Source organism: Notechis scutatus, chromosome Z, assembly GCF_049901735.1.
Source record: "Notechis scutatus isolate UNSWTSFEM ecotype Mainland chromosome Z, rNotScu1.2, whole genome shotgun sequence".
Lineage (NCBI taxonomy): Eukaryota > Metazoa > Chordata > Lepidosauria > Squamata > Elapidae > Notechis > Notechis scutatus.
The window spans coordinates 99,352,748-99,380,319 of record NC_142025.1 but is presented as its reverse complement, the minus strand read 5'-3'; the positions used below and the strand labels follow the sequence as shown (position 1 = coordinate 99,380,319).

The following is a 27,572-nucleotide window of genomic DNA, read 5'->3' as shown; positions in this document are numbered from 1 at the left end:
TGATGCTGGAGAAATAGCATATATTAAGTATATTTAGATAGTTCTTTCAGTCTCTAACATATATTATGGGTAGGTGGCATTTTTATATTTCAGATATGACACAGTTGAACTCCAGATCCTGCCAAAACAAACTTTATTGCACCAAAAAAAAAACAAAAAAAACTCCTTATATACAACTGTATATAAACAAGGTTTCTTTATTTGAAGATCCTTGTGCATTTGTTTTATTTTTTTCCCTTAAGCTTGTTAGGTCTAAAATTATGTCACTAACATTTGTCTAGATCAGTCATCTAGGATTGTCACTTTTTAAAATGGAAACGTTCAGAAGACAGATTATGGGCAGCTACAAAATCAGATTCCTTTCTTACACCCACATGCGAGCCATATGAAAAAAAAAAATCACATAAGGCATTTTCCATGTTTTGTTTTAAAGAAATGTATGCAATACTTCAACAGCCAACATGCATCTGGAGTTAAGATGCCTTGAAATCATAGTACTCTAATCCAGAAGCACTTCTAGCCCTAGTGAATAACATGGCGAAACCCAAATTTATTCAGTTGGCACAAAGTGCGTAAGGCCTAAGTCTCCCTGATTCCTTTAATTTTGAAGGAAGTGAGAAAGATAAGTAAATCTGACTTTTGTTGGATTGTATCTAAAGAGATTAAAATGAACATGATAAAAAATTTGTCTCAAGACCTTCCCTTTTACAAGGCATCTACACGTAAACTTGTATTGCAATGGTTGTTTTTTTCAGATACTACCAGTTATTTATATCCCTTGGACAGACTCCTTTTGGGGAGAGATTCTTAGGTGAAATCAGTTTTTCCACCCAAAGCTACAGGGTATTTTGAGCTGCAAAATGCCCTCTTATATCCCCAAAAAAGGACAAGAACAGCTGGAAGGATACTGCCTATGAACGTACAGGATGTTTAAAGGGCGAGGTGAGATGGATGGCAGGTGCAAGCATGGAATCCTATATATTACTAGGCTGATGGCTGAATATAGTCTTTCCTATAGAATGGCTCCTGCTTCAGATCACATGTGCGTCAGTAATCAACATCAATTCCCTCAATTTTCTAAAGGCTTAGAGCCAGTTCTAAAAGTGCTAAGTCTTCTGGATCTTCTCTAGAAAGAGTTAAAATTCCTACATTAATTCCCCCCACCAGAAATCTGGAGTCTTTTTTTGTATCATAGATGCAATCTGGAAGAATGGAGTTAGGATAGATTTTATAGAAACTCATCCACTACGGTGACTCCATATTTCAGGTTCAATAAACTCTTATTAAAATAAGACCTGATCCTTTGACTGGATACTTCCAACAATGTATTCCCTAGGCTTAACAGTCTAAGAGGCATTTCTTATTTCTCTGTCACGAAGCTCCTAGTTATGTTCTCCCTGCCTCCCAAAAATAAAGCATGGAAGCTAAAGCTACTTCAGATAAACATGCTAATTTGTTGGTGCTGATGCATTTATTTGTACTTCAGTTCTGCAATCATTACTTCTCCCATACAATACTCATCTCCAAAATTATGTCCATCTTACCAAAGGAGAGCATTTTTTTTCTCCTTTAGTGCCACCAAAAATGGTCAGTAAAATGAGGTAAAGTAAAGTTTGCTTTGGAAAGCTGAAGATTGACATGCACAATAGGTTTAAACATAAATTTTAATTCTTTTCCTGGGTTGCGTTTTACTCTTCCTGCTGGGACTTTGGATGAAAGTCAGGAAAATGGGAATTTAATAAAGCTGTGAAAAATTCAAATGAAAGAAAACATGAAACCTAGTTTCAGCAGAAATTCTTCCTCTTTGGTCTGTCTTTAAGACAGGCAACATCAAACCAACTGGTAAGCTACAGTGCACCAAATTTAAAGAAATAAGATGTGATGTACAAATAGTCAAAAAGTGCTTTACCAGACTCAATTACTGGGAGCCCATCAAAATGTAGAAACAAGCTGGGAGGGAAGTGCTAGGAATATGCAGTACATTTATGAAACAAGGACAATGGAACAAGGAGCCATGCTTTATCTCATGCTCTTTCGAGACTTGGTGGAAAGGGAGACATAAACCTGCCTACAGGTTTTTCCAAAATGCTTTTTTTTTTTTTTTTGGCGTGTCATTCACTCAGAGGTGTCCAGCAGAGGGAAGGGTCATTTCTAAAATGCAGCCTCTCCCAAGCCCAGTTAGCTCTTTTAACAGGATGTACCAGAGCCCTTGAGGGAGGTAACAAAAGGCTGTTTTTCCACTTGTGTGCTCACTCTGGAACCTAAACAGTTCTTAGGTCTCTCTGGGGTCCTCCACAGCACCTGGAGTTGGAAGATCCCACCCTCACGTTTTGGATTCCCAAGTAATCGGGTAGGAGGCATCTAAATCTTAATGCTCCCCTGAGTGTCTGTTTCTGTTTCGGAAGAGCTGCTTTCTGAGTCTATCTCTGGATTCTCCTGCTGGTGCTTCTCCTGAACCTTCAGGCGGATTGCTTGCAAACGTACTAAAAGGGACTGGTAGTCAAAGTGTCCTCGCTTCTCTCCAAAGGGGTCCTGGAAGGGGAGGAAAAAAATGCAGATTTCAGGGCCATTGGCAGATCAGTAAATCAAAAGGAATTTAAGCAGTAATAAAATAATTCTTCTATATTCACTCTAAATTACATTAACAAATGAAAAGAGCTTGAAAAAGCTGGAAAGAGATATGTAAATTCTGTGAGAAATACTAATTGGCGGGTTCAGAATTTCTGAATTAGGCTTTAATTTAAGTACCGGTTCTGATTCCTCAGCTGCTTTGGCATTCTTGATGACATCCTTGCTCCTGCCGTAGAATGCTATCTCTGACATCCTCTATTTATTCAAGCAGTGTTTTCTTCTGCATGGATAATTACAATCTTGTTCTGGACAAAATAAGTGGGCAGGTTTTGGCCCTGCTGCCCTGCATCAAGCATCTTCAATCATTTTTTGCCTTTACTCCAAAAGGGATGTTTTAAAACTGAAATCCCTACAGAGATCTGGCAGCAGAGCTTTGGGGGAGAAAAAATGGCTAATCTAATAACTATGATTTGTTTGAACTAACTTGCATAACACAATGAACCATACAATAACCACACTGACTTAGTTCAAACAACATACTGAGCCACCAATTAGCCAAACACAAGGTAGCTTAATATGCTGTGTATTCCCAGTCAGTCTATGCACACACCTGATATGGATTCCCAATGGCATCCTATAAACTCAAATATAGCTTATCTACAATGGAAACTTTGAGTATATATCCAGCATGCATTTTAAGATGCTGCTATGGTCTAGAAACAGAATTCACCAAAAAATTTCTTGCACAATAATTTCAGAGGAACATACATAAGAGAACAATGAGCTGAACAACAGCCAATGGCTAAAAACTACTAAAGAGCTTGTCGGTATCAAAAATATTGACAAATATCAGTATCAAATGAACAGTCTACATTTAGAATCTTGCATTGAGAAAATATGACCAGTACAAAAATAATCTAAAGTCTGTGATGGCTCTTTCTGTGAAGAAAATGGCATCTCTAAACAAACTTCTTATTTTAGACTGGGGCTGAGCAATCTTTTTGGTGAGCATAGGTTCGTATTTTACATATGGTGGGGAGAGCAAAAGCAATGGTCCAAAATAGGTACAGTCATGTCACATATATGTGGCCATGATGCTTGGGGTTTTTTTCCTGATGTTTTTTAAGAAGCAGAGTTTTTTTCTTTTAGAAAAAGAGGTAAACTAATTTTCAGGCAAACATATAGAAAAAGCCAGTAGTTAATAGAGAAGAGGTTTACAGTAATTTCCTGTTTACTATCCTAACATTCCATGTGTTAGAGAAGTATTCAAACTAAAGCAGAATAATACAGAAATATGACATGCAAGTTTATTGATTGCATACCTCAGCTCTTGTATCCCAAATTTGTGGCAAAGTTCTGATATTTTTTTAAAAAGCAAACACTTATTTAGTCCCTTTTACTTTTCCACTTGGAGGCAGTACACAACCACAATTGCATCACAAATTTCGTAAAGTAATCAAATGTTTTGTGACGTTATGATAATGCTGCTTTGAGGTCTTTCTATCTGCCTTCACAGTATTGGAGTGACATTTGAGAGAAATACGTTGTGTTCTTGGGGGCTGCTCTTGCTTCTCATACACGGTGCTAATCTAGGCCAGCAAAGACATTTTTATTCAGACAATAAGAGTTATGAAGTTAATTTACATTTGGTAAAAATTTTTATTTCTTACTTATCCATGGGAGGATAAGTAGAGGTTTATTTTTTTGTTAATGCAGGTAGTCCTCAACTTATGACCACAATTGAGCCCAATTGAGCCCCTCACTGAACAAGTGAGTTAAATAAGTTTTGCCCTATTTTTACAACCTTTCTTGCCACAGTTGTTAAGTGAATTGTTGCAAAGTTGTTAAGTTAGTAACATGCTTGTTAAATGAATATGGCTTCCCCACTGACATTCCTTGTCAGAAAGTCATAAAAGGTGATCACATAATCCTGGGATACTGTAGCTATCATAAACATATGCCTGTTGCCAAGCACCTGGGTTTTGGTCACGTGACCATGGTGATGCTTCAGTTGTCATAAATCACTTTTTCCAGCACTGTTTGTCAACACTCAACTAAACCTGACACCGTTGTAATTTCAAATGGTCACTAAATGATTTGTTATAAGTCAAAGACTACCTGTATTTTATTTTTATCTTTTAATACATTTTGTGGATGAAATGATAGGATTTATTTTTAATATATATATATGAAAAAAAAGAATATTCCCCTTGTCCAACAAGTCAAGACTGATTCAAATTGCCCCCCACTGTTCATAATCATTTCCTGCTTACTATAATATACTAGCACCTACTGCTCTAGCATCTCTGAACAATATGAGGATTATAATTCAGATTTTCCTATTCCTGTTCAGAAAAAAAGTTCTGCTGAATGAAAAAGTTATTTTCTCAGATCAGAAGATGACAAATCAATCCCTGATCATTGCTAGTGTTTTAACAAATCTTCTTTGCCAGTCAACATGTACACGTGAACTCGTCCTTACCTGCATGGACTGTCCTTGGAGGCGAAGCCTCTCTTTGCATATCCCCTCATAAAAATCGTAATATTCCATGAAGGACTTCTCCATAACTCCTCTAGTAGAAAAGAAACAATGAAGTATGAGACCTACCAGCAATAAAACCATTTTTCCCATCAAAGAGTTAATGCCCAGTTATGAAAACTATTCTTTTCAAACCCACACACAAACCTAACAGTTTGTAAACTGGACATACCCTCAACAAGGGTATTCCCATCATGTATAATATTCCTAAGTCCAGCGATGTAAGGGCAGATCATCCTTTCATTTATGTTTATTACATATAACTAAATGTCTATATGGATCACACTATTTTCTTCTCTAAGAACAATAAGAATTTTTTTCACTATGCAAAGGTCATTTCTTTCAAAAATATTAAAAATATCTATATAGCTGTGTTTGTATAAGTAAAAAGGCAGCAATCTTATCATTCAAAGCAAGTGTGCTATTACATGCTAGTTTATTACTCCAAAGTTGGCTTGAAGAAAACATCCATAAATGTTACATCCTTCCAATACTGCTTATTTACTATATGAAAATCTTAAAAAATTATTTTTGTTTGTTTAGAGAACAAATTTAGCTGATTTAGATATGTCAAGAGCTAAATTTGAAGAACCACAAGTAATAAAATAGGAATGAATACATTGCCAGCTTAATTTGTGCTTTTATTTTGTTTTGACAAAATATGTTAACTTCATAATCTCACAAAAAGTCTATTACTTTAAATTAGCCTAACACTAGAGAAGCACTTTGCGTTTTCTCATCAACTGTATTAGTTGCATTAATTAACTCATTTTCAGGTGAGTCTCTGAAAACAACTTGCACCAACATTTCTGGAACTATTGAGCTCCTTTGCAACACTCAGAATTCCCAGCCAGCATGGCTATTGTAAATAAATCTGGAGAACGAAAACACTGATATATTGGCAATGCTTTCATCAGTGAAGGATCACAAATATATTTCACATATACATTCATTAATATATAAATCAATCAAACATTCTATAAATTGTTCTAATTTTGGAGGGATGGAAACACAATGAAGATGATAAATTGAAGCTGCTGGTGCAGTCATTAGGAAACCAAAATTGAACTTGATGATATTAGTACGTTTCTATTAAAAGGTTGGAATGTGGAAGAGGGAGTGAACTAAAGGCCTAAGATTGTGAAGAAGAAATCTGAACAGGGTCCTTCTAATTATCAGAACTTTTAAACTCATTAAAGGGGGGGACAACAGCATGTGAAGGGATTTCTTTGGTCCCTACCAATTTTTTTGGCTGGATCCATTTTGACCAAAAGAAAAGAAGAAAAGTACTGCTGTATCTAAACACTGCAATCTCATTACTTACCTAAACCAGGTTTCCTCAATCTGGTACACACTAAACATGTTGAATTAGAACAGCCATCACCCTTAGCCAACGTTCAACATAACTGGTAGATACAAGGCTTGGGAAGCCATATTATAAAACTGCAAAGTTTTTCTAGACTGGCATGGAGAATCTCCCAGAATATTAATTATGTGGCTATAAAAGCAGTGGAGATTGAACACTCAAAGGGTGAAGATTATATTGCCATTTTCCCTAGAAATGAGCTAAGCCTCGTTCAGAAATATATTTTCTGAGTTTTTAAATGGAAAGTGAACCTGAAAGTTAAATCATGATGTCTCTGCAAACATACCGTAAAGGTTCTGGACAAGGGCATTTCCCTTCCAGCATGTCACATACAGCAATGCGAATAGTTTCATGTCGAATGCACTCATTGTAATTTTTACTGTCTCCTGGATGCCTTTCCTACAAAACAACAACTGCTGAGAACCTCTTCACTTATGATATACAAACAAACAGAAAAAAGAATTATTCACAATATACCCCATCACCAATATTAATCCCACTATCATGAAAATAAATAATTCAGCAAAAAGCAAAATAAAAATTGGATACAAAAAAATATGTCAATATATATTTACAATCATTATAAAGTAGTATATAATCTTTCATTTGTTGTTATTCGCTAAGTCATGTCCGATTCTTTGCAACCCATGGGCCATAGCATGCCAGCCACCCCGCCATCCTGTCTCCACTGTCTCACAGAGTTTGCCCAAATTCATGTTCATTGCACCAATACTACCTAACCATCTCATCCTCTGCCATCTCCTTTTCATTTTGCCTTCAGCCTTTCCCCAACATCAGGGTCTTTGTTCTGACCCAGTCTTAGCAGAACCAAGAAACAGACTGCTTGTCCCGATAAGCCCCTCTTTATTTAGTTACTGTGAATTCATGGCATTCACACATAGAAAAGTCCCAGCAATAATCCTCACAAGGGTTAATTGCAAGAACAGACCTTAACAATCATTGGATAGTTGCCAGACTGAGAGCGTCCAGTCCCAAAGCTGTAAATTAAATACCTGGCAAGGAGTCTCTGTGAGGCACGAACTCTGATAAGCAAATCTTCCAAAAGAAATATGAATCAATTGTCTCCTGCAACCACCACTCCCCTTTTGCTTCTATTTATTCCCCAGGGAATGGCCACTCAGCATCCACATATGCCTTTTCTTCCGAGTTGGCCCGTTTCTTAATTTTTCTCCTCTCCTGACAGTTCTGCATTTTAGGAATTGATAGTCACCTAACAGTTGGGTTGGAAATATATAAACTAGGATAGACATTTAATACTGTCTCTTTAAGGGAATGCTAAAACTGTAAGTGGGTGTGGTTCCTCAAATGACCATAAGATGGAGGCAGAAACCTGGGTTGTTCTGTTCTGTTGTTGGTAGTTGCTAGTTGCTAGATGTTCTGTTGTTCACTGTTTTTGGTTTCTGCATTTTCCCTATTGACTATTACTGATCATCGTTCTCCTTGGATTGCTGTAAATCTGTTACTGAACTGTGTATGATACTAGACTTTGTTATTTGGATTATTCCTGGGCTGAAAACTGACTGCTTTAATCATGAATGACTTGGACCGTTTGTTGGACTTTGCTTAACCGTTTACTGAAAGTAAAACCTACATTTTACCATTCAGTGTATCTGTGTGCTGGTCGTGTGTTATTCAACATCACTCTCACTACATCTCCCAGTGTGCACTCATTCTCCTAACGGGGAATTACCTCAACACTGCGCATACGTGCATCTGGAACATGCTCCAGCTGTTCTTCCCCACTTATCTCCGACTCCGTAGGCAGCTGGGAAATGTCGGATGGCCCTGGCCCTATCTCTGCTTCAGATGCAGAGCATCCATCAGAGCCTTCCCCAGACTCCAGGACTGGCCCAATTTCCTCCCCAACCTCCTCACTGTCCAAGTCTGCCGCCAACTACGCTGGCAGCTGGCAGGCCACAACAATCTTTTCCAATGTTTCTTATTTTCTCATTAGGTGGCCAAAGTATTTGAGATGTTTAATATTATTATATGAAATTATATTATAGCTAGTCCTTGAGTTACAAATGTAATGGAGCCCGCCCATTCCATTTGTAACCAAGGATTCATAGAATTACGTAAATTGAATACAATCACTCCCTCCTTTCACCCATGCATTCGCTAATCAAATGTATAGCTTGTTAAATGCACATTAGATATCTCAGGTTGGGAACATTATGGGGGCTTAGCGATGAAACTGGCAACTACTGCAGACCACCCAAGGCCTCCCCAACACACTGAGATACCTCATTTTCCCTCCCCTGGGGTTTCCACAATTGCTGTCCCCCATCCTGCCATGCTGATCACTTACCTTGTGAAGATCTGTTTCCTCTCCAGCCCATTTCTTTGCCCACTCCTGGCAGAGCAGAGGGAGAGTAGGTCAAGCACGCCCTGCTCAACTTCTCTGACTCACCGAAGCTGCCTGCCACTTTTGGAGTGGTAGGCAGCCTCGATGACTCTCCTCCAAAGCTTTCAAGCTTTGTGCTGGTATGCAAAAACTTTCGTGCACTGACTGGAAGCTAATCTTGCGAGACTTCAGGCACACATTCTCTGCAAAAGCGAATGGGTGCCTGAGGTTGCAAGAGATCATGGGCCCCAGAAGCTTTCAGCCTCTTGCAGAAAAGTTTATGTGCCTTTGGGGCGCCACTTTAAAGAACTCCATCAGGCTTGAGGGGGCCTTTGCCAAAGAGAACAGAACCCCTGGAGCGAGCCACCTCGTTCTGGCACTCCGTTTTTGCCAGGAAAGGCCTTTCCTCGAGGCCTCTGCTGAACAGAACCAAGCTCCCAGAGTGAGTATGCATTGCTCTGGAGCTCTACTTTTGCCAGGAAAGGCCTTTCCTCAAGGCCTCTGCCGAAGAGAACAGAGCTCTGAAGCAATGTGCTCTCCCTCCAGGGGCTCCATTCTCTTCGGCAGAGACCTTGATAAAAGGCCTTTTTCTCAAAACGAAGCTTCAGAGACACATGTGTCCCTCCCAGCCTCAATTCTTGGCAGCAAAGGCTTTTTTGCAAAGATGGAAAAGGATTTGCCAATGGAGGGAATGCTTCAAGGTTTCAGTGCTTCCCTCCAATAGGAAAGCCTTTTGCTGCAGATCTCATCCAGGTCCCCGTTTGCAGAGAACAGAGGCCTAAAGTATCATGAGATCGTGAGAGATCAGTAGCATGAGATCTTGTGCCACTGATCTTGCGTAATCTTGTGGTACTTTAGGCCTCCATTCTCTGCATACTCACCAAAGGCCTGAAGTGCCGAAACAGGCCAGAAAGTGAAAGCTCTCTGGAGCTTTACAAGGTGAGTATCCACAGGCCTATGAAGAGCCGGCACAAGGGGTGGGGGGAATGTTGCAGAGGTCATTCATAAAGGTGAACAACTGCGGTGGTGCTGCAACATTCGTAGTTTCAGGACTTATTCATAAAAACGGGGGGGCAAGCGCTTATCATGTAACTTCAAGCGTTCTCTAAAGGAACGTTCATAACCCGGGGATTATCTGTATATGAAAGATTTTGAAGCTGAAAGAAAATGGCACTCAGTGCTAACTCCAATCCAGCTGCAATTCCATTGATAAGGATCCATGGGAACAATCCTTACTTTTAAAAAAGTTCCTTGTCCTTTAGTATCCTATGAAGGCTCTTTAAGAACTCTTTAATAATTCTTTATATGTCTCATAACATAATAGGTTTTAACTATAATTAGGAAGCAGATACAAAATTGAAAGTCCCATTATCTCTGGAACTGGAATCTGTATTTAAAAGAATATCTAGGTGCCCGATATATCTTGCTATTTGCCAGATTTCTTAGTATTTTGTGTTTGTATTCCTGTATTTTTTATGTTTGAAAATATTGAGAAGTAGAAAAAAGAATGCAGGAAATATTTTCCCCAATGCATTTCTATCATATAATAGTCCAATACTGAATTGCAACATTGATGATTCCTCAATTCTACAACCCCCTCTCCATTCTCCTTTTTGGTCATGTAATCGAGAGAGAAGCTATTATAAAAAAATGGAGGAAAAAGTCTAGAAGTCATGTTCTGCAAGCTTTCTCTAGCTTCTTTAAACCTACATGTTACACCAGTCTTTTCAATTACCCAATGAAAAAATGTCCCATTAGTCATATAATTCAAAATCGGGGTTCCTTACCTGTTCAAAGCCAGGTTCGTTGTGATAGGGATTCTCGGTCATTAAAGATTGTATAGATATAAGTACCGAAGAAATGCTTTGTGCGGGACTCCAGGCTGGACCAGTCCATGTGCTGTGAGATAGCAAAAAAACAATAAGCTTATTTCCACAGGTGCAAATACAAAATAATTTCTTAATGGACACATAGGGACTTCAATGTATTTTGATGTAGCTTATCACATTTATGAACCCAGCTAAATAAAAAAGATATTACATAGTAGGGGGAAATAGCTCCTGGGATTCAAGGGCAAAAAAGGTACTTCAAAACTTTCAGGGACACATAGATAATACCTGTCCCCCAAGTCTTTAAGCAGTTGTGCCTTTTACTGGGATCATATGGCCACTGCAAAAGACACCTAATATATGCAGGGAAATGATGTTACTTCATTATAAAGAGTTTCAGATAAATGCCATGTCAATGCTCCAAGAGGCTCAAGTACCTTTTTCTGCTTGAATTGAAAGCACTGTATCTAGTCAACAAAATGGTAAATCAAATTGAAGATTGTCAAGACTTAGAAACAAAGAACCCGAGCCGGCTGGTTTCGGGGCTAAGCCACCCCGTAGAGGTGATGAAGAGGGGGGAGACTGCCAGCAAGGTCGAGGAGAGCCGCATCTCTCCTTCTCAGCTGGCCATTACTCCCTTTCCCGAAGGCGGTAAGAGCGGTGGTCAGAAATGGTCACCTCAAAGAAGAACTCAACCGGAAAAGAATGTGCAGGAGGAAGATAAGAAGTGAAAGTTTTGGCTGACCGGGCTAAGTTGAAAAAGCAATAACTAAGGTATCCTGGAATTTAAATTTTACAAGAAATAACATCGCTCCCAAAGAAGAGTCGGAAGCTGCGAAAGAAAGTGAAAAGGGAAAGGTTTGGCTTTTTTCTTCTTCTCTCTCCTTACAATTAAGAATAAGAAATTGGAAAAATCCGCTTTGGCATCAATAGGCAATTAAGCTGAACATATAACTAAATGCCAAAGGGACAATAAAGATTTCTGGAAATCAAAAACTTTTTCTTCTATAAGCAGGAAGGGAGAGAAAAAGAATAAGGGCAGGATCTGGAAGAGGGAGGAGACTGCCTGGACTTTAAAAGAATCTAAAGTAAAATTTCAATAAGACTTCTAAAAGATACATTTTAACTGAAACTTTGCAGCTAAATAGTAACCCCAGGAAGAGAAAGTGGGGGGGGGGGGGGAAAGAAAGAGCAAAAAGAAACAGCTTGCATGTATTTGGATTACTTGGTGACTTTTGGATTTTTGGTTATTATATTTGAATGACTAAAATCAATCGGGTGGTTGTTTAAAAATTTCTACAATGGCATTACTTTTGGATGAATTGAAAATGGAACTTAAAAAGTACAAAGAAGATGCACAAGAAGGGAAGGGTTCTTTTGGCTTCGTTTTTCAATTCTTAGAAATGGAGATTTGGAACTATGAGAAACAACAAGAAAAGACTGCAAAACAAGAAGACTGGGACAAAGAAGAAGCCATCTTTAATGAACAAGTAACTCTATGTGGGGAAGAAAAAGGAAAGGGGGGGGAAGAGGATGGAGAATTTAAGACTTAAAATAACAACCAAAGAAAAGAAAAATAATTCAAAAAATAAGTATAATACTGGAAAGCAACAGAAAAGGGGAATACAGAAGAGGGAGATAGAGGTAGAGAGACAAAGGGGTAAAAAGGGGAGAAGAAGAAGAAGAGAGGGAAGAAGGAAAGGAAAAGAAGTTACAAAGGTCCGGAGCAAGATATAAAGAAACAGGACCTATTTAGAGATAATGGGTGAAAATCTAACTCAAAGGGGGATTCTGTAAAGGTACATGAGATTGTGTTGTTATATTTGTAATAGAAATAACTTTAGAAAGTTGGAAACAACATATGATTAGAATGAGGGATAGAATGGTTAGTGTAACTTAGTGAAATGTTTGTGAATAAAGTAAATGAAATAAAATAAATGAGAAAATTGAATTAGGAAGGAATGGGAACACTTTAATTAGTCAATGTTTTATAAAAAATAAGTGAAGAGGGGGGGAATTGACTATGGAAAGTTTATAATTGTTCCCATAGAAGTATGATATTTAATTGAAAAGTAACGTGAAAAATGTTAAGACTTTAATGAATATTAATATTAATGATAGAATTGAATTGGAATGGAATGTTGTTTTAATTATATACATTTATAAAAAAAATTCTTTTTCTTTTTAAGAATACTGTGTGCAGTTTAAGAATGTACCAAGCAGAATCCGAATGGAAATTATGTATTATACTGAGTGTTATAACTTTAGGGGAAAGATATAAAGGCGTCATACTCCAATCAGTAACTACAGGAGAAATTTTGTTTAATGAGAAAAGATAATAGACAATTGAAACAGGACAGACAAAAAATATAAATATAATGATTTGAATTGATATGAAATAAATAAAATAAAATTGAGGAAATTAAAAGAGGGGAGAAGCCATGTAGAAAATGTAAAATAGTAATAAGAAATGGAATAGAATATAAAAATGAGCATGAACCTGAATTTGTGTCTGTACGAAGAAATGTAACCCGGGATTATGCTGCTTTCAAAAAAGATGTTTTAATTGTATTTCTTTTCTTTTTGTGAAAACTCAAATAAAATTTACAAATAATAATAATAATAATAATAATAATAATAATAATAATAATAATAATAATAATAATGTATAGCCTTAACAGCTGTTGAAAACTTACTTATAGGCAGTAATCAATGTAGTAACCTGAGATAAGATAGTCTTAATCAGAAAATATTCTCTTTAGGAAGATTGTTGGCTATAAGTAAGTCGTCCAAAGTCAGCAACAGATAAGTTTAGACCTTAATGTGTTGTATGCCTTCTCTTCTCTGACTTTTCTGAGCTGTTTGGAAAGAATACATTACCATAGATCTGAACTAATTGCCAAAGTGTTCTGTAATTAGGCCTAAGGCCATATTCATAGTATCTTAGGGCTCAGATGTTTTCTAACTCAGCCCCTTGCTCAAGGCAGGACCCTTATACCACCCTGGTCAAATGGTTGTCCAGTCTATTCTTGAAAACCTCCAGTCATGGAACACCCACAACACCAGGGGGCAAGCTATTCCACTGATTAATTCCTCTTAATGTCAAAAAAAATTCTCCTTACTTCTAGGTTGGCGCTCTCTTTGACAGTTTCTATCCATTATTTCTTGTTTTACTCTCTGGTACCCTAGGCCAATCCTCTTTGTGACAGTCCTGCAAGACAACTATCATGCCCCCACCCCACCAATCCTTCTCTTCAATAGGCTAGCCATACCTAGCTCCCTCAACCTTTTGTCATACAATTGTACCTTCCAGATGCTTTATCATTGTTGCTCTTCTCTGCAAACTTTTCAGGATCTTAACATCTTTTTTGTATTTTGGTGCCAGTACTAGATGCATATTCCAAGTGTGGTCTACAGAATCCAATCCAGATCAGTCACCCAAATCAGAGCTTTAGTCTTCTGAGCTTTCGGACTTGTGCTGTAGCCCATCCTCAGGGAATGTCCAACAGAGAGAAGTTCCCTGAGGAGGGGTTCCAACAGGAGTCAAAGGCTTGGAAGACCCAGTTCAGATCCTGCAACATTACCCTGAGACATGTATATTTGCCTTCATTCACAAGTGTGGTCTCACAAGCACAGTGTAAAGTGATATCGCTTTTCATTGTCTTGGTGCTGTTGATGCAGCCTAGGGCTCCATTGGCTTTTTCAGCAGCTGTAGCACATTGCTGACTTATATTTAAATATTGATGTACTAGGACTCTTCTCTCCCATTGTTACTACTGTTAAGCCAGGTACCATTTTACTATATCTATGCATTTGGGTTTTCCTGCCTATCTTACTTTTCTCACCACAGAATTGCATCTTGCTGGTATAGATCTAATGTTCAAGTCTGCAAAGATCCTTCTGAATCTTGAACCTATCTTCTAAAGTATTGGCTATTCCCCCCAGCTTGGTGCTGTCTGCAAACAAGTTCCTCTTCTATCTCCTCTTCTAGATAATTTATGAAGATATTTAAGAGTCCTGGATCCAAGACCGAACCTTGAAGTACCCTACTGCATGCTTCCCTCCATGTAAATGTAGTTCCATTGAAGATTACCTACTAAGTGTGGTTGTCCAACCAATTGCAAATCCATCTGATGGTGATACTGTCTATCCCCTATCTTATCAAGAAGTAGGTTGTGATCTAGTTTGTTAAATGCCTTGCTGAAATGTACTATGCCCACAGCACATGGCTGATCCACTGATCAATTTAGTTACTTTATCAAAAAAGGCATACTGGCTTCTACTAATCACCTTGTTTGTTTCTAGGTATTTACAAATCCTATGCCTAATTATCTTTCATAGGATTTTCCCAGGTATTGATGTCAAGCTGATTGGCCTATAATTTCCTGGATCCATTCCTTTCCTTTTTGTGTGTGTGTAAATTGGAAATATAGCAGCTCTTTTCCAGTCCTCTGGTATTTCCCCTATGTAACATGATCTTTGAAAGACTATACTGCAGGGCTGTCAAACTCCCAGTCTGTGGGCTGGATGCATCGTTCACTGGCCACCCCACACCTGGTTTAGCAAAGGGGGGGAAAGTCCAGATACGTCACGTGATGCCACCACGACAACGTGAGTTTGACACCCCTGCTATACTGTATTGTGATTTCGAAATTACATCTTCCAGCTCTTTCAAAATCCTGAGATGTGAAGCTATCAAATCTAGGATTGCTGGTTATCAACTCAGTGTAGAGATTAGACTGGATATGCAGTCTCACAAAAGTACCATAATGTATGCTAATGTTCTGAGCAGGCATAGAATTTAATATTTTAATAATTGTCAGCTAGAAAGCTTTTGTTTTTATGATACAATAGTACAAAAGCTTGGTCTGCCACTATAGAAAATACCTAATGATTAGCACATACATACTTATCTAGGGTTTCGAATCATTACACCATCTCCAAGAACAGTCTGAGTCCCCATCTTCCCTAAAATTATCCTTAGCAGAAGTTCAACTATCTAAAGTTATGATTAAATCTCTGATAAGATGTGCTGCCAAACCATCCCAAGGTGTTATTGTTTATATCTTTTGTCTCTTAAGTATAAAAAAGTACCAAAAGTCCCTAGACAGGGTGGGATATGGAGAGTTCTTGCTGGAAATTATTTTTGGCAACAACCTACTATCAACAACCTACTATCATTTTAGATGAAAAGTAACAGTATAGAGGATTTCTTAAAGGGGAACATGGAGGATCAGATGACAGTCCCAGATAGGCAGCAGTTTAAAGATAGCCAATGCAACCATACTTCTAGGATAGCAGTCCATAATCCCACAATGTGGGGTAGATATGCTTTATATCTTGATCCACCTGGATACTACAGCCCAGTTGGAGTGCTGAACTCCATTTTTTCACCTGAATTTGACCAAAATTCAAATAAAGACTAAATTCACCACGATTATAAAAGTTGGCTCCAAGCACAGAATATCTGTCTTGTAGGAAGTGTAGAGCTTCCTGAGCGAGATATCAATTTTTGACATTCCTTTGGCTGAATTTACAGCTCTTGGGAATACTGCATTCCACACTTAAGATGTTTTATGGCACAAGGACTGATCTGGGCTCCAATTGGATTTGGAGTCCTAAGAAGAGATTTGTGAATAGATACATTCAATATCAAAGAACAAAACAGTTAACCAAATAAAAAGTTCACAAATGTACCTATGCTTGTGGGTTAATAAACACTACAGAAAGCAATTACAGGTAGTCCTCATTTAGCAACAGTTCAAAGTTATAATGGTGCTGAATGGGGAGACTTATGATCTGACGTGGCTGTCATGCAATCACAATTCTGGAGGCTGGCAACCAGCTAACAATATTGATATCACAGTATCCTTCAGTCACATGATTGCCATCTGCCATCTTTACTGCCTGTTTCTCACAAGTAAAGGCAATGAAAGCCAGCAGGAGGTCACAAATGGAGATCATGTGACATCATGCAGAACGATCATGTGGCATTTGCCTGAAACAGCAAATGGAATGCCCTTGGGAATGTGGTCATGTGATATCACACTTTATGGCCAGTCCCAATTACAGTGGTTGGTCAAGTGCTGCCTATGGTTAGCTTTGGAACATTCACACAAAGTTTCTCCAGATATATCTTGTTTGTTTTAAACTGATACAAATATAGTATTGATAGAAGGGGCCACAAACTTAATGGTTATAACAGGAACCACTTTTGATTCCTTTGTTTAATTATTTTCTATTTAATTAGTTTATCTTTCTTTTTCTTTAAAAAAGGAAAGAATCATAACTAAAGCACCAAAGAAGCCTTCTCCTCTACTGGATCCACACAAGGTCAAGTACTAGAAACAAGCAGATGGCATACAGGAGTATGGAGCAATCTTTTGAAGTAATTTCTTTATGGTTTAAAACAGTATACATGTATTTTTTGAATGTGTGCATTTTCTTTTTTTCTATATGTATATAACTAAATGTATATATACATTCCAACAAACATACAGAAGTTTAACAGTATTCATTGCTAGATTGTAAAAAAAAAAAACACAGCCTAGAACAGAGGTCACCAACCGGTGGTCTGCAGACCACTGGTAGTCCATGAGAAAATTCTAGTGGTCCACAGCGCACCCTGGTGGAGGAGCTGCTCTGGGATGACCAATGGGCCAGTCCTGTGACTAGAGCTCTGGAATATGATACTGTCCAGACAGCTCATGGTGGGGCTGGAAATCTCTGCTGTAGAGGGAGGTACGTGCAACTTGCAACTTTGCAAGTGGTGCAACGTGCAAGGAGTAGCACAGCCCTCATCAACCAGAACGAGGTAATGGTGCTGTTGCAGCAAGGGGGGGTGGCGCAGGCGGGCCAAAGCAACAGGTGTTGGCAACCTGCGGCTCTTTTGTCCCCCTGCTGTGGTTTCCTGTTGGCTGAACCCACCAGTGGTTGGTCCCACCCCTCATCCTCCCCTCCCAGTCACTCCTCGCCTGGCCTGAGAAAGGAAGGGAAGGGGATGGAGACTCACTCCAGATTCCAGAGTGGGAGCAAAGCTTCATCTTTTGCTGGGTCTTGCAGGCATTTCTTCTTCATGCGTGCATTGCTCGGGGAAATGTGTGACTTCCTCTCAGCCTCGAGACACTGACCCGACCCAGCTGTTTATCTCCACCATTGCTGTTGGCAGCTCCATGGCCTGCCCACTGATCTTGCAGCAGAATTAAATTTAGCACACTCCACAATGGGCGAGACAGTGTTCCCTCCTCCTCCTAAAGCCCATTACAATTCAGAGCATCAGTTGCAGCTGAGTTGGGCAAGTGTCTTGTGGCGGAGAGCAGGTCGTGTGTCCCCTCCAAGCGACTGAGGTGCATCCAGCACAAATAACAGCTGAACCACCCACGAGACTCAGAAAGCACTGGAGAATCAGAATGAGAGAGAGATGAGAGATACAGAGAGAGAGAGACAAAGAGAGGGGAGAGAGAAATGAGAGATTAGAGAGAGAGAGAGATGAACAAAAGAGATACAGGGAAAGAGATATGAGAGAGAGAGAGAGCTGAGAGAGGGGGGGGAGAGGGGGGAAAGATGAGACAGATACCGTTTTTTTGTTTTCTGTGGGAAACGGGTCCAAATGGTTCTTTGAGTGTTTAAGATTGCAGAAACAGGCGGCCAAGCTAACAGCCTGAAGGACCCCACTCCATCACTGGGAGTCCAGGCGCTTCAGTGAGCGGAGCACTAGATTCATTATTAGTGGTCCGTGGGATTTAAAATTATGAATTTAGTGATCCCTGAGGTCCGAAAGGTTGGTGACCTCTGCCCTAGAATGTTAAAAGAAGCACCACTGACCCCGTGTCTCTGGCATAACACCGGGGGTGCATAAAGCTGACCAAAGGGTATAGTAAAAAGTATGCATATTTAATTGCCCCAAGTTTGCCTCTTTATTAAAAGATGAGAAACAGCAGCTTGTGGCCAGAGGTAGCTTGCAGTTATGTGGTTGATTTTGCCCAACTGTGCTGTAATTTTCATGCTTTCTCTCTTCCCTATTCTTTTGAAAAACACACATTCGCATAAGGTCCTTGAGAAAAAGAACGGCTCAAAACCCTTTCCAAAGCACGCACCTGGGCATCCCCTGGAAAAGAGCTTTAGCTGAATGTGTCCTTACCCTAGAATACTGAGGCAGACCTTCCCATTTCGGTAGAAGTTAGGGTTAAACCTCACTGTATTATTCCCAGTTGTCATCAGTTTGACCCGCGGCGGATGGATAGGATAATCTGGAGGACAGCGAAACAGGAACAAGAAGAAACCCCCTTCGTAAGGCGTGTCAAAGGGGCCTGTGATCAACGCATGAATCTGCAAGAGAAAAGCCCAGGCTTGCGCAAACACTTCTGATGGAAGCATCAGTGGCAGCACCTGCCCAGTGCCAACAGCTGCTGACAGAAGTCAGGAGAAGCAGAGAAGGTTCTCTGCAAGCAGTCAGGAAAAAAAAAAAAAAAACTCAAAACACTTCGTTAAATGGTACAAGTCTCATTACTTTACATTTCATTAGCTACTTATTTAGTTGAAGCAGTGAAAAATATTACTGCTTTGCAATGTGGTGGAGAATTCCACAATAGCTTCTCTAGCTTCTTCTATTTTTCTTAGAGTTAATCCTTAACTTACAACTATTTGCTTAGCAACTGTTCAAACTTACAACAGAACTGAAGAAAGAGACTTATGACCCACGCCAGAAGTTACGGCAGTTGCAGCACCCTCACAGTCATTATTAAAATTGGGGTACTTTGCAGCCCACATGCACTTACGACCACAAGAGCACTGCAACTTCCCCACTTGCCCAGCTCCCCTGTCTATACCGTTTTGGCCCCCTGCTGACCCCAGCTGACCTTCACCCTCTTCTTGCTCTCGCTTTTAAGACATGGCTAGCTTGGCTGCTGGACCAGAGTGGAGCTGGCTTCATGCTGCAAAAAAAGAAGGGAAAGGCTCTTTTTTGCAGCCAGCCCCAGCTCAGCCCAGCCAGCAGAAGGAACAAGAAGGCAGTGTGCACAGGGTACAGGGTAGCAGCACTCTCAGAGTTCACGATGACAGGGGCAACTGAGAGTGGGCTGGGGTGGCTGTCAAAGCATGGCAGGCGGTTCCAAAGCCATGCGGTCCTGAGGTTGATTGCCACCATGAAAAATAGGGTGTAAGGAGGCCAAAAGGACAGAAATGGGGGGGGAAATAGGTAGGTATAATGAGTAGAGACTTTTCCTTACCTTACTCAGAAGTGGGAGGAACCAAGCCTAAAATGGATTGGAATGGATCCTCTGCTAACAACGGTAAAATTTGCTTAATGATGGCAAAAGGAATTACTAGGATTACGGTTGCTAAGTCACATGACATTTCACCTTACAACTGTATTGCTCAGAATTCCCAGTTCTGGTCCTAAGTGCAGGACTATCTATAATTAAATTAAACCAATAGTTTTGATCTTTAAATCCCTAAATGGATTGGGAACATGTGAAGTATTCCCCTCTTCAATGTGAATCTGTCTAACTTTTGAGATCAGTCAAGTGACTCTTGTAGATTCCTAATAGTTGGCAAGCTCAAGACATGTTTGTCAATTCTGCATCTACTGCACATCTACAGAATTCCCACTGAAATTAGACAAATTTTATTCTAGCTTTGCTTTTACGTGCAATTTTAAAACTTTTTTTTTTTACTTCACCTGTTTTATTTACTGCATGACTTTTAATGTGGTTCCACTCTATCTTCACCAGTTATATGGCTTTCATTTTGGATCCCATCTTCTCCCTCAAACACCGATCAGCTACAGCTATCCTACATACTCTAAATTTTGCTTGGAAATAATATCATCAAATAAGATGGTCATTGCAAAGCTTTAGCTTCTGGTTGCATTAGGGCCATTCTGAGGAACGCTGCCTCACTAGGTTGCTTACAAGAATTCCACTGAGGTCTGGTTTTGAAATGTGTAAGGGTCATTTCCATCTGGGCTAGTTAACCCAGCAAGAGTTTACCAGGAAAAAGCAATGTTTTAATTTTTATCAATTGCGCTGGAAACTTTTCTGAATGAAAAATGGGACAATATATTTTTAAAGTAAATAAACATTTAAATTCCAAATTTGTTTGAAAATTCAAATGCTTAGTAAAATGTTACAAATTAATATGGAGGTTTCTCAATGAGAATTTCAATTTCCAAGAGATCCTTAGGAATATACTGGTATATCAACTTTGAATTGACACACTATTCGGTTGTTAGATCAATTATATTATCATACTAGCTTGATACTTGTGCTTCGCTACGAAACTATATAATCGGGCTTAGTTTTTGGGGAGAAAATAAGGGAAAAAATTCTGCCTCTGCCTACCAGCATCCATCGGTATTCATCTGGCTAGCATCCTGTCAATGTGTGAGAGTTGAGGGCTGTTTAGAAACTGAAAAGTATTTGCTGTGTGATCAAGAAGGAAACATCAAGGAGCTTGGGCGTGGCTTAGCTCAACTGTTCTGTACTAAAACTGGTTGCTGCTGTGAAGCTAAAACTGAAACTGAAACTCCTCCCCTCTGCTTGTGTTTTGCATTTGGAACAGATTTCTTTTCAAGTGTGGAGGGGGAATAGAACTCCTTAGCATCAGAGCGTGTGAATAATAATATATGAAATACTAATGCTCTGATGGTCATTTTGAAAAATCCTTTCTTAGTGAGCATCTAGAAGCCAAGAGGAACATATGTGCCAAATTTCAAGTTTGTAGGCTTTACAGTTCTGGAGATTTTGTGATGATGCGTCAGTGGTATTTTGCTTTTATATATATAAAGATCAATCTTATTATGTAAGATCAACTGATGAATTGATCATTATTTGACTCTATGTACACTAAAACTGTGTGAATGATAACTAAAAAATAATATTACTGTCAGCAAAGGGTAGATTGAAGTTGCTGTCTTACAGCGTTTGGGGAAAACCCAGAGATGGAGCATTTTTTAAAAACTAGTCATCTGTTATAACTGCAGGCATGTCAAAACAAGAATACTGTCACTAATGCTGAAACTCAGTGTCCAGTGCTTAAAACAATAGACTGTAACAACTTTTCCACTCTAATTTATAATCTTGTTAGGAAATATAGGCTCATTAAAGGTTGTTGGCTCATTAAAATTTTCCTCCTAGGGCATTTTTGAAGGGAAAAATGGGAGGGAGACTAAGTACATCAAAGAACTTTTGGAGTGAAAGGCAGAACACAATAGCAATAAATAAATGCTACTCAGATTTACCACTACCTATTTTATGTGTTTATTATTCTAAGTTAATCAAATCCACAGATTATTTTCTTTGCAGTTCTAATGGCAATGCTTAGAGTACTTGATAAAATTTAATGTCACATAGCTTAATCTGGCAGAACAGAACAGAATAGAATAGAAATAGAAAGAGCACTTGGATTTATATACCGCTTCACAGTGCTTTACACCTTCCTCTAAGCAGTTTACAGAGTCAGAATATTGCCCCCCAACATTCTGGGTCCTCATTTTACTGACCTCAGAAGGACGTAAGGCTGAGTTAACTTTGTGTCGGTCAGGACTGAACTGTTGACCTGCTGGCAATCGGCAGTGAGCAGAATTAGCCTGCACTACTGCATTCCAACCACTGCACCACTACGATGCCTAGCACAGCATAGCATAGCATAATAGAATTCTTTATTGGCCAAGCGTGATTGGACACACAAGGAATGTCTCCAGTGAATAAACTGATAATATACATATAAACAGCAAATAATAGGGCAAAGATAATAGTTATAATCATTAATCATAAGTTACAAACAACAATTGATAAATCATAAGCAACCAAAAGGAGAAGGTAATAGGAAAGATGAGGAAAAAAGATGGGAAATGAGGCAGGAATACTGTAGGAATTCAGCAGAATGGCATGGGGGAAAACTGTCTCTGTGTCTAGTTATTTTGGCATGCAATGCTCTATAGCGGCATCCTGAGGGGAGAAGTGGAAATAGATTATATCCAGAATGTGAGATATTTTCTCAGCTTTCTTTCTGGTTCGTGCAGTATACAGATCCTCAGTAGAAGGCAGGCTGATTTTGATTACTTTCTCTGCAATCCTAACTATCCGTCGAAATCTCTATTTGTCCTGTTTGGTTGCTAGGCCAAACCAGGTTATTGAGGTACAAATGACAGATTCAGTAATTCCTTTGTAGAATTCCAGTGGCAGATTCTTGGGCATATATGAAGAATATACAACTTAAGTGAGTTGTAGAATTATTATTTTTATTTTCTGTAAGGAACTCAAATGAGATCTGTAAGGAAGTCTCTGTAGTGCTTAACACATTCATAAATTTAAAAAATTGGTATCTCCATGCCTCAGCCTTTTTCTTTCATAAACACACAATATTTTGTGACTGAAAAAATCAAGACTACAAGGCTAAGCATGTCTTCCTAAAGATCAATACCAAGGGAAAAATTGGCCCAGTTCTATTTCTATATAAACCTTTTAACAATTTCATCTCCTCCTTACCACCTATTTTCTATTCCACTTCCGTCTTCTTGACTGCAAACCTGAAAGGCAGACCTGTGCTTTATATTTTTCACAGCAATGCATAGAACATAAAAATATTAGGAATGGCAATCCAAATATATATCCTGCTTTTTTAATGCTGCTACTCCCTTTGTTTTGTCTCATTTCAACTAATTTCCCAATATAAATGCAATATGAGCTGGGCATTACTGAAAGTTTCTTAAGGTGGTATTTTAATCAATTAATCTCATTTTGCTATTTATACCAGTTTTCCCAATCATGACAGGTTCACATATTCCAAGTCATTATATTATGAAGTACTTCTTTAAAATTGTTAGAAAAACCTTTTAGTAGGACTACAGAGCACTTGAATACCACCTACCTTGGTCATATCATGCGGGTCAGGTACGACAAACATTCCAGGAGGTGGTTCCTTATAAATTGACATGATATCCCTAGGAAAGAAATATAAATATATTTCTGTATTTTGTAACCCATTAAGTTTTGTCTTAAATTACTGACAAATACTCTTACTAAAAATATATGTCCAAAATCTGCCCTAAATAGTGCTCAAAATAAATATCTTTGACCTAAATTTAAGAATCATAATTTAAATAAAGATTTTTTTCTGATTACACAGTATCTCATGTTAATCAATAAACTGTTTCTGCTTATTGCAATTTATTAGTCTTATATCACATAAGTGTAAAACACAATGAGAGAAAAGGAGATCTGCCACAAGAAGGGGGGATATAACATGAAACAACTTATCATAGCCCATGCTTTTTCATAAGGAACTGTTTCTTCATCCCTCAATCTGTCAGCATACATTTATCAACAAAAGTGTCTATGTTGACAAGCTGTTTTGAAAGTTGCTACCCACCAACTTACTTCTTACTACTTTCTTTTCACTAAAGTATGAAATAAATTGAAAGTGGGGCATAGTGGCCTTACATTCCCCAAATGTACAAAATATATATCAATAGTACTTTAAAAGAATAGTTTTGCTTGAAAATAACAGCAAAATCCCTGGAGGCATTCAGTCAAACTTCTGAGAAATACTCCTGCAAGTTGAGTTTCATTTTGATGCTCTATAATTTCAATAATATAACTTTTGTTACTGTGGTTACATAAAACAACTATTTCTTAAGTATTTGTATGCCTAAATATGGAAATAACCTCAAACTGTCCTTTATAGTTGGTCTTCACTTTTTTGTTTTAAAAGAAAGGTGTACTTTAATTAAACCAGGTGCCTAGTAAACTTTGCTTAGCAGCTGTTGGAAATGAAGCACCTGCAAGAAACAACCAACCTCAGAGAGCACCAAGGACCACCCCGCACCCACCCCCGCAGCTGTTCTCGTGCTCAGAATCTCCATTGCAAGTTTCATCTAATTGCCCAGGTAAAGATTCAACTTGTGGCCTTGTTTGTGCTAAGGAATATGTTACCTATTACTTGGGCAAATAACAGAAAGGACTTCCGTTCTACTGCATTTTTTGGCATGATTTAATGAGATTAATTAAAAGAAGAGGCTATATAGGCTCAAAAAATCTTTGTTCACCTGCACCCTTTAGTTACAACTGGATACATATGTTGAGTATCTTTTAAACAGATAAATGTTTTCTATTAACCCCAGAGACGATAAGAACAATAAACATGTACAATAAAATACCAGTACACAAAAGAAGCAAACTGGAGGAATGAATGCAGATCTATTTCTACTACCAATTCAACATACGTCCTTGGGCAATAACCTCCACAACAAAATAATGCTGATTGCTTGCCTTTAAAAGCTGTTGATGCAAGACAAAATGCATACAGAAAAGACTACAAAATAATATGCAATCAAATAAAGATATAGCTTAGAATTACTGCTTAGAATTCTCCTTCCTTGGACAGCTATAAATACACAGAACATATTCTTTGAGTATACTCATTAGTAGAAATTTAACTGAAGTTGTAAATATGTTAAATACCAATTGCTTTCTGATGCAAAATAAGAAAGTCAGTTTTACAATGAAAGCAATTTTCATTCAGTGTCTTCATTAAGGTTTAAATAATGACACTGGATTTTTTGTGTTCAGAGACTCTGGGAATTGCCGGGTGACTGGAAAGCATAAGGCTTTGGTAATCACAAGCTTATCCATTTGTATTTAATAGTTTAGAGATCTGTAGTTTTACAATAAAATGCAGGAATGAAAGAGATGAAGCTGTCCCAAAGCTTCAATCTATCACCAGCAGGAATATAAAATATTTCCAAAGGACTGAACTGCTGAAGCATGAACCCCAAATGCTGGGCACTTGGGTGGGGAACGGAACTAAGCACTCTGCACATGCTCAGAAGCACCGCCCTTTCTTAACAATTCGCATTTTGCCAGATATTGGCTACATTCTTTAATGGAAAGAGGGGATTGCTAACTCCTACTTCCTAGTTTCGTTTTCCGGAGTTCCTTACCGTTTGATACGGAGCAGGCAGGCAGCGCTCGGTCTCTCTCCGTCCCAATCACCACTAGTCGTGGGGTCCCAAAAGGCCGAATGCGAAAGGAGCACTCCGGCAGCGGCGGCGGCGGCGGCGGCGGCAGGGGGAATCCCAGGCACTGGGGCTCCTGCAGAACCGACTCCAGATCCCGTTCCAGACCCTCCTCCTCCTCCTCCTCCTGCCGAACCCAACCCCGCTACCGCCCAGAGCTCTGCTGGTAGGAAGACGCCCGTGCCTCCGCCACCAGCTCCGGCTCCCGGTCCTCCGCCTGTCGGGGCCGCCAGTACCGCGGCCGAAGCTACTACCTCTTCAGCAACCGGACTCTCCGCCATCATCGCCAACAGTCCCGGCTACGCTTCCGGGACTTCCCACACCATCGACAGAGGTGGGCAGAGCGGATCACGATGCTCCGCCTACTATTGACAATGGGGACATATCAACCATTGAGGTAGAGAGTTCCAGAGCGCCCGACGTTGTTAATTCGTTCAAGTCGCAGCTGATGGAACATTGATTGCATAGAAATTCTAGAGCGTTGTCCTCACTTCCGGTTCCGAATAGTTAAGTTCTACCAGGCGTGGGTGAAAAAGTTCTTACGAAAATGATCGCAAAGGGAAAAGCTTCTGCTACCTGTGGTAGTATTGCCAAAAACAAAACCCAAGCTTCCGGGATGTTTTTCTGACAGCTGTTGGGTTTTCCTCGTGGCCATTTGTCCAAGTATTAAGCAGATCTGACCCTGCTTAACTTTATTCAGAGAAGTTCGGGTACGAAAATTGGGACAATTTTTTTTTTAAAAAAAACCCTTCTGTGTTGGCGCATCGACAAATCTCTTAATGCCTTTAAAAGGAACATAACTCGTCATCTCCTCCCAGGCAACCTTCGTTTTGATTTTATGATGCTTATTTTTGTAGAACTACCACCCGGAATTTTCAATTGTATCTTTAAAAATTAGGTGCCAGGTAGAAATTAAACTGGGTAAAGCATTTCATTGCTGAATCTTTCACTTGATTTGCAAAGCAGCGTGAGATTTTTTTTAAAGTGCACGCCATTTTAAAAAAAGATTATGAGGGGGAACCCCGAAGATGCTTTTACAGGAGGCTACAGACTTCGTTTTTTTTTTTTCCTTTGAAGACGTTTCTCTTCCCATCCAAGAAAGCCTTCTGCAAGGAATATAAATCCTTCCGTTCCCCACCATCCTGTCAGAGGTGAAGAAGCTTCTTGGATGAGAAGCAAAACGTATTCAAAGAAGAAGAAAAAAGACAGTCCCGTTGCCTCCTGAAAAACCACTTTTGGGACAGCCATGACCTGGATGACTGAAAATATCTACAGACCATTATGAGGGGAAATAAAACCATTTTGCACGACTCTGAACACACGGCACGTGGCAAAGCGGAATCTCCCACATGACCATTCTTATTATTCGATGTCACCTTCAATTTCCACTCTCTTGATCTGCACATGGAGGGCTCTTGCATCGGGAACCAAATTTCAAGGGGGGGGGGGAACAACCTTGCAGCTCTGTATCCCTTTCTGCATCTATGCTAGATTATCGACCCGAAATACCTACAAGATTATACCTTTTTTTTTCTTTCTCGGAACAGGCATTCAAAACCTAACACAATATCTTTTCAAAGAAACTCCTTATCAATAGTTAATCCTACGAAACTCAGGTAATTTTTTCAAAAATTCCCATTTACGGGTGTAGACACCACCCTTCCGCTTCTTGCGTAGTTTGCTCAGACGCGAACAAGCATAAGCTCCGCCTTCGCCCCTTTCTGGAGGTAGATTCCGTTCTCAAGATTACCTGTGAAGTAGTCTCCGTGCCAGCTAAGGGTTATCTGCAGTACCATCGCTTTTATGCTCTTAATTCTGGCGTCCGCGAAAACTTTTAAGTCCGTTTTAGAAAGGCATTATTGCTCAGTTAATTGGCCTCCATTGCT

The 27,572-nt window shown here is 39.2% G+C and overlaps 1 protein-coding gene across 1 annotated transcript; it reads right to left on the bottom strand.

Moving 5' to 3' along the window:
• Window positions 1–116: 116 nt before the first annotated feature.
• On the bottom strand, window positions 117–27,361 carry UBE2Z (ubiquitin conjugating enzyme E2 Z). Its single transcript, XM_026669734.2, has 7 exons — window positions 25,612–27,361; window positions 23,541–23,613; window positions 18,811–18,998; window positions 10,629–10,740; window positions 6,763–6,875; window positions 5,054–5,144; window positions 117–2,532 (listed from the first exon to the last, which is right to left on the bottom strand). Exons 1-7 carry the CDS (start codon window positions 25,968–25,970, stop codon window positions 2,362–2,364), a joined length of 1,107 nt encoding a protein of 368 aa, XP_026525519.1. The 5' UTR covers window positions 25,971–27,361; the 3' UTR covers window positions 117–2,361.
• Between the last annotated feature and the right edge of the window lie 211 nt (window positions 27,362–27,572).

Bases quoted from the DNA above. Each gene is read 5' to 3' on its own strand.
- UBE2Z (XM_026669734.2), bottom strand. From the start codon at position 25,970: ATGATGGCGGAGAGTCCGGTTGCTGAAGAGGTAGTAGCTTCGGCCGCG. The intron at 18,999-23,540 runs GTAGGTGGTATT...TTTCTCTTGCAG, and splicing joins ACCCGCATGATATGACCAAG to ATTCATGCGTTGATCACAGG. The intron at 2,533-5,053 runs GTAAGGACGAGT...CTCCCCTTCCAG, and splicing joins TCCAAGGACAGTCCATGCAG to GACCCCTTTGGAGAGAAGCG.